The sequence below is a fragment of the Harpia harpyja genome, chromosome 11 (genome assembly GCF_026419915.1).
Source record: "Harpia harpyja isolate bHarHar1 chromosome 11, bHarHar1 primary haplotype, whole genome shotgun sequence".
NCBI lineage: Eukaryota > Metazoa > Chordata > Aves > Accipitriformes > Accipitridae > Harpia > Harpia harpyja.
The window spans coordinates 25,369,935-25,385,608 of NC_068950.1; the positions used below are offsets into that span (position 1 = coordinate 25,369,935).

General features: G+C 38.2%; 1 protein-coding gene across 2 annotated transcripts in view; it reads left to right on the plus strand.

The window, feature by feature from the left end:
* The window catches only part of DPYD (dihydropyrimidine dehydrogenase), a 368,019-nt gene that overhangs the window by 243,802 nt on the left and 108,543 nt on the right, over positions 1-15,674 (plus strand). For both annotated transcript variants that reach the window (XM_052801600.1, XM_052801601.1), the window contains 2 exons: positions 5,319-5,387; positions 7,882-7,965. In XM_052801600.1, the coding sequence (XP_052657560.1) occupies positions 5,319-5,387; positions 7,882-7,965 (153 nt within the window). The remainder of the gene's footprint in view (positions 1-5,318; positions 5,388-7,881; positions 7,966-15,674) is intronic.

Consider the following 15,674-nt stretch of genomic DNA (forward strand, 5'->3'; position numbering starts at 1 on the left):
AATATGGTATTTTTGCCATTGTTTTAGAAAGACTGTATCTTCAGTGCCAAGCTTCTTCCTAGTAAATGCTTCCTGAGGAATTTTGGTTAAAAACATTTGAGTTTGTTCAGACTAAGCAGGTTGTGTGGCAAGGCTATACTGTGTTGTTTGGGAAGAAGAAGGTTGCCTTGAAAGGAAGATTGAGGTCCTTCCGTCAGACCCAAACACAAATACCTTCTGAAGTTTAGATTGATCAAGAATATTTTGTGGGTATTTGAAATCTGGTACTTAACATAGTCTTCAGTCTCTGGACTTCCTATATCCACAGCAATTATCCTGTTCCATATCTCTGCTTCCCAAACAGGTAGCTGTTACAAAACCAGTCCTTCAGCCTTCTTGAAATCTCCTCTTGATTTTACAGCTTTTAGGGGAACGGTCTCTTAAAGATGATGTTAAGGATCTCTTTCTATTTCTGCAAGGGCTGTGCACATCAAAAATAAAACCCTGGGGATTTTTGGAAGTGTTTGACAAAGCAGAAGGGGGTCCAGGTTGAGGCCAGCAGCAGTGTCTAAATGGAGCATCTATGGACACTTGGTGCAGAACTGTCCTCAAGTCTGGTGCAGCAATGAGAAGGGACAGGCAGGGAAGAGAAAGCAGAAATTATACGGGTGGCTGAATTTCCTGAAGTGCAGGGAGGTTATGCACAGACCTGGAAGAATATGTTAGGAACAGATACAGGCTATGGCCTGTGTTAGATGACCAAAATAAATATGGTTATTACAGGCATGAGGGTAGAGGATTGTGATTCCATTGTGTCTGTTGGGAAGTTTTCTTAAATTTTCAGGAACTGACAATGTTCACATTTAAATCCATCCCCCTGAGATTTTTTTCAGACTCTCTGAGTGTACTGAAACTCCCTTATTCCCTGCAGAGCGATACAGGACAAATGGTAATTGTCTGCCTAGAGTTTTACTGCTGTCTGGCTTTAAATAGATGTTCTCAGGACTGTCTGACCCAAAGTAGGCCCAGTTATTTTTTTTTCTCTTTCCTTTTGTTTTGAAAACTCTTGCAGTGAATTCCATGTGTTAGGGAAGGAAGATCACTTGAAAACACACAGTGGCAAACCTCATCCTTTTTATTTCTTTTAATGCTGTTGCATTCATGAGACATCCGCATAGAGATAATGGAGGAGAAAAAAGCATTTGCAAGGGAAATAGATTCTAGTTTAAGCTTCCAGGGGATTATTATAAACAGGGAGAAAAAATACTTTAAGGATTATGAGAAGTACTTTGTCAGTGTCCTTTTAAGACGAACAACTACTAATGCATTAGTTACAGAATTGTGTGAAATGTAGCTTTTTACTAGGTGCTTTAGCTAGGGTATGTTCATCTTATAATCATGTCCTAAATGGTGCATTATATACCCTCCCTTTTCCATCTCCCCTCCCTCCAACAAAAAAAAAGTTTTATTGTAGATCTTCTTCCATGAATGATCAAGAAAATCTTGTACACAGACCAGTGTCTGATGTTACAAACATGCGTTTGTCCCTTTATAAGCATTTGGAGAAATTGTCTATCACCTTGTGTAATGTCGGGGCGTAAAGACCTTGTCTGGTGACGTCTGTCACAGCGATCATCAGGGAGGGAGCGGTGTCTGCAGGGCCGCCACGCTCCTTGTTGCAGGGCGGGGTAGGCAGGATCTCTCGACAACAGGCAAAATAGCAGTTTGGATGAAGAAGGAGAGGGAACAGCGTATGCCAGCTATGCTTCTGATCTGGAATAAGGAATGGGCCAGGGATCCCACTGTGCTTCAGTCATGCGCGGTTTCGCAGGCAGCCCCCACTCAAGCTATGACAAAGCTGCAATTTAGTCAACCTTCATTTACCACTTACTACACTTCAGCAGCAGTTTTATTGTAAGATCTGTCAGTAGTCTACTTTTGTAAGCCGGGCAAGTGTGGTGCGGCTTTGCACTTGTGGTTCAAACAACTGTAATTAAGCTCAGGTTGCCACTGCAAATTTCAGGAGTCAAAAGGAAGGATGCGCTCTCTGAGGATGCTCCTGGGCTGGGCCATGTGCTGGACTTTCATGAGACACAACTGTTTGGGGCTATTAAAGTTACAGGGCTGGTAATGTGGTACATGGCATTGCAGGCACCAAAGATGGGGGGGAAAAAAAAAATAGTGAGAAGAGGCTGAGAAACTGAAATTTGATACAACTTCTGTTTATTACTTTCCAATAGAAACTCTGATTCTTATCACTTGTTATTCTTACTTCTTTCTTGCTATTCTCTTTCTAGGTAATAGGAGATAATATTCTATGTTTTCTTTATAAATTATAAATTTCTATATAAATGTGTGATTTAGGAGTAGATTCAAACCTCAAACATCACAGATAGTGTCCCTAAATGTCCACATATGATAATTTTTTTTTTTTTGTCATGGGTACTGATTCCAAATGAAAAGACCATAGAGGCACATTCCCTGTAGAGGGGAAGAATAGTCACTTGAGGAGGGACAGCTTTGTTAACATGGAGTGCTGGAGGACCTGTTTCCACCTAGGAATTAAGTTTAATTTCAAGTTATAAGAGAACACTGGGGAGAAGAGGAGAATAAAATCCCTACTTTCTTAAAATTTTCATTATTCCCTCTGAGATCATGGTTTTCATGTGAACAGTCACAGCAGAAATGTAATTTTTGCTTTCAGTTATTTTTGTTATTGTAAACCACTGCTTCTGTCAAAAGTATGTACTTAATTTTAGATGTGAATGCTAAAACTAATCAATATTAAATAAACATGTTGTCTTAATTAACAGCTCTTTGAAACATCACAGATCTTGTTCCTCCTCTTTTGTACACTCCCAGCAGAATTTTCAAACTTCATTAATAACACTTGACATAACCTAACTCAGCTACTTGTGAATATAGTCAGCCACCTTTGTTGTTTTACAACTTTTGCTGCGGAAAAATTTGGTTTGTTTTAAAGCTGGATTGTGTAGATTTCTGATATACTTTGGATTGTGACTGCAACTGTGAAAACCCTTATCATGTTGTCAGTGTCTGAGTTGTTTGGGGTTTTTTTTGCTTTGGTTAGTTTATAAAAAGTGTGAATTTGACAAGATACAGTTTCTAGCTAACTTCCAGTTAGTGCATATTTTAACTAGTTTCTTACTCTAAATTTTTCTGACATATACTTTCTTAAATCAATTTTTCACAATTTGTGTTTTTAAAAATATTAGAGTCTTTTTAAAGAGATTTATGTTTATTTCCGGAGTACTCAAATTATCTTGAATATTCAAATAGAACATAGAGCAAATTCTGTTTCATAAACATTTGGCCTATAGAGCTATATAAGGTTTTTCACAATAGAAAAAAGTGTGGTATAGGAGAGAGAGTCTTTTCCTCTGTCAAGAGGGTAATAAAAGCATAGCCAGTAATGATTGTGTGCGTTTAGTGAAAAGCTTGGTCTTAAATATTTATGCCGGAGGTGCACACAAATGGGCACCTGCAGGCAAGGCAGGCACTTCGTCAAAGGCTTTCCTTCTCAAAAGACTCCCATCTTGCAAACATCACCCAGAAAGGTGGGTGGGTGGGTAGGTAGTCTGCAGGTAGGTGGGTGGTAGATTGATAGGTGCGGATTCATCACAGCAAAACAATGGAAATAATGGAAATAATGATGATGATAAGTGGTATTGTCCTTTTAAATGAATAGATTGTAATCTCACCATGTCTAATTTTCTCCATTAGCTGCCTTCCTTTTTAAAGTATGTTTCCCTCCCTTCTAAAGATACCAAATATCCTTCTTATGGAGATAATTTGGGAGTTTATAGTTTCCAACAATTGTGTGTATTGGACAATTTTTCTACAGTATGCTTTTCAGTATTTTACCTTACATGAATGAGTCATTAACCCTCAGCATTATGGGAAAGTTCAAGAGAAGTGTTATACTGGCTGGGAGTGATAGATTAAGCTCATCCCAGATATTAATACTGACAGTAAAACTTGTTTGGAAAGCAAAAAAGATTAAAACCAAATTTCATCCTACCTGTGAATCAAACGTTTATGTGAAACTTTCATACGTTTCACGTAAGAGGGCCAAATAATCAAGAGCGTGGCCAGATGTTTTTCTGCTCTCCTCTCCTGGAGTTTCCTTTGATGTACACAGACTGCGCTGGTACTGTGGTCATAAGTTCTGTGACTTCTTTTTCTGATTTAACCTTTTAGCTGCTGCAATATAGGTCTCTGTTGCTTTTTTCCTGCAAACCTCATCCTTCCATGAAGTCCTCCATGCAGGATTTCCTGGGCTGAATTCTCTGCTAATTGTACCACAAATGTATCAACTTCCGAGTTTCAGTGTCTGATGAACTTTGATGGGTCTTAAATAGAAATTAACATTGTTACTTAAACTGGACATCGACCGGAGGAATAGTTAACATTTGTTTAACAGTAAATAGCACTGTGCAACTGGAAAGGTGTGTGTCCAGCTGCCCTCCCGGAAGCATCCTATTAGAACTTACTTTACCTAAACACTTGAACCTCAGTAAAGATGTTGGAGGCAGCAGCAGCTACAGGCAGAATCTGGACCTGAAGGGTGCTCAGTGCAGTGAGGAGGAAAGGCAATACACAGAAACAGCTCTTGGGGAACTGGGGCCACAGCCAGCAAATAGGAAATAAAATGTGTATTGTGGGAAAAGAAAAGCTGGGATTTCCCTGTGCCACTCTCCCTGTCCTCCTAGATTTTTCCCATATCCTACGAGTCTCCTCCCAGTTGCCTCTACACAAAACAGTCCCAGCTGCCTGTCACTGTCCTTAACTTGCATAGTATGAGATTCCAGGGGGCTGGTTTTGGTGTAGCCTGGCTTCCTCAAGTCGGCTGGAATATTGTGTTCATACGCTGCTTTGTTAAACTCTTGCACTTATGTCTTACCTACCTCTAAAGGGCCCCAAGTAACTTCTGGCATTGTATAAATAGTAAATAACTTAATTCCCCTGACCTCAGAAACAAATACCTTTGACAGTTTTCCTGGTGGGCTCTGTGTCTGTGACAGCCTTTGTTCTCACTTTATCTCATGGCAAAGAGAATGCGAAGTTCTCTATGTGTTTGACTACACCTGCTGGTTTTCCTTAATGACTTAAAAAACAGGGATAAAATAGATGACTTTGTATACTACTTCTCATCCCCAGTGAAATATACAGCTATATTTCACTATACATGCTAGTAGTATATAGCTGGTAGTTCCCATATGCAGGTAGTGGTAGTTAATGTCTGGAGTCCCAGTAAAGGACCATATTACAAAATCTGTTAACATGGCTTAAAATGATTACATATATATTCTTTTCAGATTCTGATTGCCAGTATCATGTGCAGCTATAGCAGGGAGGACTGGACCGAACTTTCAAAAATGGCTGAGGTAATGGTTTCCTAAATGTATTTCTGCATCTTTTTTTATTCTCCTTAAAAACAAGAGCTGCAATAAGGAATTTCTTGAAAGAAATACATTCAAAGTGAAAAGTGAGAATTTAAAGCATGTCCATTATAATTTGTTTATTCTGTGTTTTCATTAAAATGATAGAAATGTAAATTTGAAGGAAATCTGTTCCATAAAAATAGTCCCTTGGATTTTTAAGCAGTACCTGGAAAGCCTTTAGTCTTTGAATCTAGATACTTTTTATTTGCATTTTAAGCAAACTGTATATTATGACGGATGCCCTGATAAAATTTAATTCTACCTTTGAGAGCCTAACTTGATCTTACCTTGCCTACAGGCACACTAGTTTGACAGCACCAGAAGAAATTTTGAATATAAAACTCTTGAATATTTAAAGTATAAAAGGCTCATTTAATGCTATTCTGGTTTTAATACAGACTTCCAAAAATGATAGCAGAGAAAGCCAGCATATATAATAGCAGTCAGCAGGCTTCCTATAATATAAATCCAATCTCACACAAATGCAAACAGACTATACACCTGAAATTTTGATTCAATTTGAAGGAAAAAAACTATTTAAAAACATGTACCTGTGTCCACAGGGAATAGTATAGGAAATACTAGATTAAGAGCGCAGTAATTTCATTCAGAAAGGTGTCTATATCTGAATGTAATACAGTTATTATTTTTAAATAAAACTGGTTTTCTCCATGTAAAGTATCTAGAGGAAATAAAAAGCATAGTTTCAGATCAATAAAGGAAGGTTTTAACAAATCTAAGCAAAGAAAAAAAATTAGCTTGTCGTTATTGCTATCATTAGCTCAGATCTAAATGTTTTATAAGTATTATAAATTTTTTTATATATGTTTTTGTGTATGTGTAGATATGGGTGTGGATATTTTGAATTTCTGTTTTCATACGGCTGAATGTGTGTGTTTAGACATTGTTGTTTCTTTATTCACAGTGTCCTAAGCCCTCCTATGGTGTGGGAAGCCACTTCTCCATTTTCTTTGGGCATTTCAAACCTATGAGGGAAAAAATCGCTTAGGGGACTTAGGGAAGTGAATTAAACATTATCAGTAATTAGCTTGGTGATCTTCAACACTAGTCCATTTTATACCTGTATTTACCTAATTGACCATGAAATCTTTTGTGGAATCTGTGCTTAACGGGAGCAGTACCGCTTTTAAACTGACTAAGATGAATGGCTTTATTGTGCCATTTGCTCCTCTTTTTTTAATCCAGTGGTACTGCTATCTAGCTTTAAGACAGATATTTCCAATGTGTTTGTATTTATGTTACCACTTTAGAAAGAAGTAGTTATTTAAATGCACTCAGTAATGTGCAACCTGTGTGATATAACTTTCTTCCACAAAGAAGTTGTTAGTCTCCACTCTGTGGAGAGCAGCACACTTGTTTGGGGCGCTCTGGAAAAGAGCAGTGCTATTTAATCACATGCGTAGGATCCTACCTAGAAGGTAATAGATGTGGCTTTCCAAAGAGCAGAAACCACAGAAGGTACCGCAGTGCCTCTCGGCAGGAGGACGACCTATTCATACAAAAGGTCAGCTTGTCACGGAGGCCGACAGCACCAGCAACAGCGCAGCATGGCTGGGCTTGCAGAGCTGCTCGGGACGTGGAGGATTCCTGAAAGTGATGGAAGGCTTCTCCCCTGCTCGCGCGCTTGGGGAGCTGCTGAACCATGGCCACGCAGCAGGCAAAATTACTGCCGTTCAATAAGCAAAACCAAAACGCAAATGCAAAACAAAATACTCGCTACAGCCACGTGGAAGACAACAGGAGAGATCGTCGTCTCAGGCCGGAGCAGTTCGGCAGGGAGGAGGAGGAGCATGGTTGTGTGCTGCCCTTGTATGCCTTGGCTCGTTTGCCTTTTTAATTGTAACTAGTAGAGGGTGCTGAAGGGAATTAGTATGACTAATATGTTTGTATGGACTTCTTTTAATACTCTCTTGTTTGACTTCAGAAATAAAAATATTTAATGACAAAAGCTATGGCACAGTCCAGGCGCCTGCAGAAAATTTAGAGGCTAAATTCGTTAAAGCAGAAAGGAGAAATATACTACTGAGTCACAGTTCTTCAGAGCACAGAAGCACCTGTGTAACACTGACTACTGAACCTCGCTCTCAGTGGTGCCCTAAGGCCCTGTAATTACATTTCATTTTTTAACATTTTTCAGAACCAGTTCCTTATTGTGCCTGTCTCTTTTTAATTTATTTTTTACTTTAATTTCCTTTGTAGTTTTGGGAAGCCACATCAGGTTTTGAAATTTTTTCTCTGTAATGATCAACACATTTCTTTTTCAGGCTATCATAACCATAGTTTTCTCCCTTTAAAAAAAAGAAGAAAAAAAAGAAATGTCTAAAGAATTCTATTTAACATGAACAGTAAATGCTACAGGAAAGAGTACCTTACTTGAAGTTAATTTTGCTTTTTTTTTCTTTTGCATGTTTCATAGGTTGCTGGTGCAGATGCGCTGGAGTTAAATTTATCATGTCCTCATGGTATGGGGGAGAGAGGTATGGGCCTGGCCTGTGGGCAGGTATGACTGTAACCGCAATCTCTTTCATGTCTCTTCAGCAATCCTGTACTACCTCATTGATAGTTACACCTCGGGGAGAAGACACAAGCAGCAGATTACTAGCTTGAGATTTTTAGGTTGAATGTGTTTAAATATTTAGTGCTGAAAGCAAAAAAAAAAAGGAAGACAGAAGCTGAGAATATACAAAATGCTTAGTTTTGCTGAGAACAAAAATGCATTATGTATTTGACAAGGAACAAGATGAAAACAAATAATTTCCAAAAAGCGCTTGGACAGAATTCGTTGGTTTCCATTTCAGTGCCCTGTAGATATCTTTTAGATCACAACCCGGTAACTACTGCATATATCAATATGATTTTGAAGGACATGAGATATACACACATTTCATTTCACAGTTTTTAGCATATGAACCTAACTGTATTTTAGAATCACGGAATAGGGCATACATTCTGGTAGTGCCACCTACAGTTAAAGTCTTCTCTTATGAGAGCCTGTGTTCTGTAACCTATAGATTTGATGGTTTATACAGTTTAGGTTGGAATTATCCGTGCCTGATGTCTCTGTCATGTAGAAATCTGATACAGACTTTATCAATACGTCCCGTGACTTCAGTTACGAGAACATGTGTTGTTTTGCCCATGAAAAGAAAACAAACATGCACAAAAGCCAGTTCTCATACTAATATCCTTTTGAAGTTTTCAGATTTTTGCATGTTTTGGTCATGGTTTGAAATTTGTTTTGGCTCTGAAACATGCCCAGATGTGATGAACTTGGAAGTCTCTGAAAACTCTTGGTTCACAGCCTACCGGGAGAGATTTTCTAGCGTTTGACCATCAAAGTTTCAGAAGTCTGAAGCCTGTTTGATTTCTCATCTTACTACCTTTTGGGGAGAGGAGAAAAGGATGAGGAAGGAGATGCAGAGTGGGAATCATGATTACGTGCCCTAAAATTGACACCCACTATTCAGTTGATCCCCTTTGAGGGGGCTAGTAGACATCTTAATTCATCCTCACTTCCTCACTTAAACACAAAACTTCTATGAACTGAGGTGTGGTTGGATAACTAAACCATTAACTTTCTAAAACTTTTAGTAGGGAGGCAATAGGGGCTGTAATCATTGCAGTGCAACTGTGGACACACTTCAGGTGTAGCTTTATCATAGCAATACTGTCAGGCACAGCGCACGGGACATTTTATTATTTTCTGTGAACAAAATTATGTCAATCTGCTCCATGCTATGGATTATTATTTTAAATGAAAGCAATCTGGTTGCTTTTTGTGGCCAGTGGTCATTTACCAAAGTTATGATTAAAAATGGGACAGAATTATAAAAATCCTTCAGGACCACACTAGCAAAATGGTAATAGTTATTATTAATCATTTCCCTGAATTGCATTCAACAACAAAGAGCTATAGTAGCTGTTTTTATAAGCTTGTGAAGCAATTTTCACCCTTCACTCTGCAGAGCGTAACTCAGTAGTTTGGGTTGTCCCCACCTGAGATGGCAGCATGCTGTAGAAGGATGTGGTTTGGTCACGGAGAGCCCTGAAGGTTTCACACAGAAGCTGAAAACAGGCTCCTTTCAAGTACTCTTTTTTTCCCTTTTTTTTTTTTTTTTAGGCATATGTTATTTCCAGCTTTCGCTGGTTGGAATAATATATGCATGTGAAGTTGCTTAGATGTGTAGTCAGTAGGGAGCTGTCTGGCTACATGAGTTTTTACATATCTTTCAGCTATTGTAAAATCAGAGAACGAAATGCAAAATCTTAGCACTCAGGGCTATCGTGTGGATTTGTGACTCTCCTTGGAGAAGATCAGATCCATAAAGCAAGAAGATGATTACATTATATATACATGTATGTTTGTATAATAATAAAATTCCTCTCTTCCCCATACAATATGGATATTCTTTTGAATGTTTAATGTATACTACTCTTGCTTATTAAATATATTCTTGTGTTTTCTTAACTGTATCACCAAAATGAGGGCTCAGAAAAGAATCTACTTCTTTAGACAAATAAATGAATAAAACAGCCATCTTTAGAGAGCCAGATCCTCAGGTTCTTCCTCAGAGTTGGCTAAAATCAAATTATGGTGGCTTTAAATGTAGTTTATCGAAGCAAATGGTGTGGATAAACTGGATAAAATAACGATATGTGCGATGAGATTTATCAGTAGCTCCCTGAGGAGCTTCCATGTGTGGTGGCCCATCATAAGACAGGAAAGTGCTAGGAAGTATTTTGGCTCTACTCCTAATTTTATTTTTTTTTCCCCAGAGCTGAAGTCAAATAGGTCATACGTAGATGGTGTGGGGAGGAGAGGGCTCAGATATGCTCTGGAAAAAAAAACACCACTCGATACCTCAAAGTCAAAGCATGAGGCTTTGAGAGACAGAGCAGCTTTCCTGGTTGTACAGTGAAGCAGGTTTTCTTAAATCTTTTTGATAACATAATCCATGTCTTCATAGGAAAATTTTTTAAGGATTAGGTCCCTTTTCATGCCTAAGCACATTAAATCCTCAGGAAACTACAGAAATTGCTGAGATGAAAAATAATGGCAGAAAAACATGTATGTGTATTTTTTACTATTTATAATGTCTAAAATGTTCTGCCTTTTTTTTGTTGTTTTGGTTTTTGTTTAAAAAAAAAGAGGGAAAGGAAAGGTTAATTGCATTGTCTACTTTCTCTCCTCATTTCAATTCCTATGGTGTGCCTAAGGGTAAGTGTAGAAATCTGGGAACATCAGATTTGTTTTTTCTCTATCCTATTTTGTTATCTAGTCTCAAACACTTTCACTGTTTTATACCCACTGTAAATTTTAAAAAAGCCAGGTATATCCAAATTATATATATAAAGAATTGGTACAAAGCATGGCTGTTTGTTTTATATGGAGTTACAGTTCTCAGCTTTTACTTGATTTTAATTCCAAGTCATTAGTGCAGACACTCTGGCGCCCGAACAGCATAGCTAGCCAGAGGGTAATATTAAGAGGCATCTGTATTGCTGCCAATAAGTTACTTAAAGCTGGTTCTGTATAAAATGTCAATTATATTTACAAATGCTGATGAATGATAATAAAGTTAAGGTTTGTGTTCTTTCATAACAATCTGCAACTGTATAAAAGTTGGATATCATCAAAAATCGTAATAGAATTTCCATCATTAGGTTTAACAGCACTAATGCACAGATTTTCTTTGAATCAGATAACATAAGTGTACAAAACATTTAATAGTAAACATAAAGACAATGTGGTGAACAGCAGATTATTAAAAAATGATGCTGTTGCTTTCCCACTATAGTTCATAACTGTAGTGATTATAGCATAAAATTATGAAAATAATAAATCAAACATCTAAGATGGTAGCACTCACATTTCAATGTCTAACTTCTGGTGTTGTATTTGTGGTGTACTTTTTGTCTCTTCACTGGAAACCATGCAGAGATGGTTTGGTTTTTTGGGTTTTTTACTTATCCTTCTAAAAAGTGGCATTAAATATTCAGAACCATTACCACGATGTGAAATCAACAGATTTAAGCGTTTGGCTTTTTGGTTTTGGTCCACAATTCAACAAGTCTCTCCAGCTGCTCTGGTAAGAATGAATAAATAGTTGAATTGAGTCGATAATCTGGGTTTTCCTGCTAAGTTTTGTGTCATTCTTTGTTGTTCAGATGAAAACCCAGGTCTAGTAAGTGTAATGTGCATAAACCTAGAATCATTAGAATAAGACCGACTAGGATGAGTGATATCCAAAGTCTTCAAAAATATCAGCGAGTCTCCTTGGCCTAATGGTGGGTGAAAAACAATGAAGGGAAGAAAAGAGCAGCCTACAGCCGCTTGAAAGATTGTAACAAAGATGCTGGGAGAGTAGCTACAAAGAGGAAAAGATAATTCTCAGTAGTGTCAGATGATACAGCAAGGGGCAACGGCCACAAATTGCAGGCTGAATGTTTCAGGTTGGACATCAGGAAAAAAATTCACCAAGAAGGTGATGCAGTACAGGAACATGCTGTCTAGTAGGGCTGTGTATTCTCCATCTCAGGATTTTTCAGGGCTCAGGCAGGCAAAGCCATGGGCAACCTCAACTGGTGTTTGTGCTGGTCCCACTCAGAGCAGGAGCTTGGACTAGCTGTCCTCCAGAAATCCATTCAGACAAACATTTCTGTGATTCTGTGGACTCAATTCCTGTCCAAAAGTAGTGTGGTCTTTGTACCAGGGATAGGAAATGAGTAGTGGATAAAAGGAAGCACAAGGACTCACCTGTTCACTTGGGGTGAGATGATCAGTGTGATAGGGAGATCTCAAGTCAAAAGCAACACATCAGTTAAATTTCCAAAGCACAGAGGATGCTTCTATACTTCTTAAAAAAACAGATCTCATATTCAAAGATCTCAGCCTAAGTGCAAGAATAGAGATTCTTTATGCTGTAAGCAGATATTTTAAAAGTTAATAACATCCTGGCTTATAAATATTTCCCATTAATTAGTCATACCTGTTAACCTCCAAAATATAAAAAATCTTTGCCTGTCTCAGCATTTAAGCTATAGGTTTGGGGAATTGTTTGCTTTTCTTAGTTTATATTGAAGGAGGCATGTATACGTCTCTTGTGAACACTGAAATCCAGATCCTGGTGGTTTAACTATTCAGATCATATGTAAAATGATCTTGGTTTGTGGTTCTTTTCTTACCTTTATTTTCGTTTTACTTAAACTGTATTTGCTACAGCCTTTGCTGCTGGCTGTGTTCATGTTTATTGCCTGCAATTAGGAGGCAAGTTTCATAAAAGCCCACATTGCCTTATTCAGAAGAAGACAAATCTGTCAAAACCAAAAAGCAAAAAAACCCCAAAGCCCTGGTTACTCTGCAAAGATGAGAACTGGCTGTATGGCACAATTAGATTTGCTCTGCTGTACCTTGGAAATAGGAAAGATGAGACTGCTTTTTAATTGAAGTGCACAGCATAGCATGCTAATTTGCTGTTGCTCTGCCAGCAAGGAGCTTGAAGTATTTTAAATAAATGATGCCCCAAACAGAATTTGATTATATCTGTGTTCATGTGGCATTCTACTATCAGCCTACAATAATATGCTGGTTAAGTGTAATTCATTGAGTCCTGCAGGCAGTATTAGCTCTCTCTCTTCTCTTTTGTATCAGGTAGTGCAACAAATTAATGCAAAATACAGCAGGGTGGTGTTACACTGTGCTATATCAGCAGTGGGAACATTGCCACCCAAAATGCAGTATAAACCAGTATAATCAAAGTGAGGTTTGTGTTGGTGTTTACGGTGGAGTTTCAGGATTTATGTGTCGTCTTGTTCTCTCGCATTGGCCACTTCCATCCATTTTGGCTGTGATCTTAAGAAGATAACTCCTAGCTGATCTCACTGTCTTTGTGTCTGTCAGTGCCCTCTGTTGCTTTGGGGCATGTTTCAACCAAATGACCTGTTTCAGTCATGTTTCTCAGAGCTGAAACTGTTTCAAAGATACTGAATTTCTGTAAGTTTCATAAAACTAGGCAGCTGGGTAGGGGAGAGAAATTGTCTGCTGCCCAAGCTGATGGATATGAGCAGGAGCCTTAATAGTCCAGCTGAGGGAAAAGCTCAGGCAGACTCAGGAAATTCAATCACAAGATGCAGACTCCTCAGAAACACAGATTCCTTGGTTCAGGTGGTGATGGTGTTACTCTGCGCGTGCAGAGAAGTGCTGCATTGGGCGTTGTTCTGCTGGGAGGGTGTTTGGGATGTGTGGGGAGAAGGGATGCTGCTGATTGCCTCCTCCAACTCCTGCAAACGTAGATCTAAGCACACATTTTCATGGGCCAGATGTGTTTTGTGGGCTTGCCTTCTTGGCTCCCACACTGATCGTGGCCACACGTCATCCTTTATGGTAGTTCAGTTTTGTTGTTTTAACCTCACTGGTTGATTTTTTCACCTTCCCTGGTTTCATATGTGTGTCCTCCTTTTCTCTTTCTACTCTCTCCTTCTTTAAAAGCCTCTTCATAAAGTAAATGCTTTGCTGAGTTGATTTCAAAGTAACAACTGACTCATGAGCTGTTTCACTGGAAATCTGAACGGGAAAAGCTTGCTGACTATGTGGTCACTCCTGGGTTGGTGGCATCACTCACCTTCCTCCAGTACCTGAGGATTCAATTCCTTTTCTGTTGCCCTCACAGGATCCAGGTGTGATTAGATGTCATCATTTAAATGGATTTCTTCCATGTCTTTAGTTCTGTATGTCCTTTATGTGCTCATGTATTCTATTTTTTGTAACATGTAAAAGGACACAATACTTAATAATGAGGTACGACAGTTAATTGGTATTTTGTCTTAAGAATTCCGTTTTTCATACACTCGAGAAGAAATGAATTAAGATGCAAAGTTTAATAAAGTCATCATCAGAACACTATTCTGTAATTTTATATTGCGGTTTGACAACATTTAATCCACTGTTATGGCTTTAAAGGATTTTTAATTGAATTACTCAAAAGACAAAACGGAAAATAAAAAGGGATTGTAAGTAGGACTGTAATGTTAACAGCACTACTGACTTGCTGAAACTTTTTAATGAAATGGTATGGCTGTTAAAAAGGTTTTAAATACTGTTCATGTGTGGTGACTTTTTATTTATACATGGAGACCATCCTCTACAGAATGGATTTTCTTAAGACATGAAAGTTGGGGATAAGGATAACCTTATTTTCAGTCTCACTATGATGGAAGCATTTCAGCTGGAATACACATTACAGATGATAGATGTCACAAAGAAGGTCAGTTCGGCCAAAATATCAGTGACCTGCCACTGTTTAAAAAGGAAACAAAAAGATTTGGGCTGGTTTAATGACACTTCAGTAGCCTAACTATGATGGAGTATGTAGTGAGTGCTTCCCAGAAAGGAAGAAAACTATGATTTTTTTTTTTTTAAACCAAATGGCAACCTGTACTTATTCTTACAATTGCGTTTTAATGCACTGAGAAGCTTTCAGAAAAGGGAAATGTAGAAAACTCAGGCAAGCATATTTCTGTGGTCTACATGTTTAAATATTTTGGTTAAATGTCCAGATCCTGTGGACTGCTTTGCCTTTGGATATATGGTTGCAGCATAAGATATTACAGTTGTTCATACCGATGACGTCTGGTAAACAGGATTTATTGGAAAGGATATGATCAGGAACAAGTATCTATGTGCAGGTAAAATAAAATATTTTAAGATTGTTCAGCTTGGTGCACAATAAAAGTTAACTATGCAGTGCACATTAATAGTTTTTTCTTTCTATGGTTTCAGTTTTATGCCACTGTTTGCTAAAGTTAATTAGCAGTGTGTTAACTAGCGTCTTCACTGCCTACATGAGAATTTTCAGTACTAGGCTCATACTTTTTTTAATTTTGCCTCACCTCCTAGTAAAGTTAGTCAATGCACTGGGAGGCTTGCTCTTTACAGTAGGCCAAACCTGAATACAGGCCTATATGATGATCATTTAAAAAATGTGGGAAATCCTTCTCAGAGCATACGTTTTAAATTCCTTAGTTTGGTGGTCTCAAAGGTTTATGGTTTCCTCAATTATTTGATATTTTCTGCCTCTTTATTATAGGAAGGGACTGAGAACTTGCCTACCTGACCACAGGAAAAAGCTAAATGTAGCTGCAGCACTCACGTTCAAGTTCTATGCTTCCCTTTAAAATATTTCATGTATGACGTAAGCCTAATCAAACCTT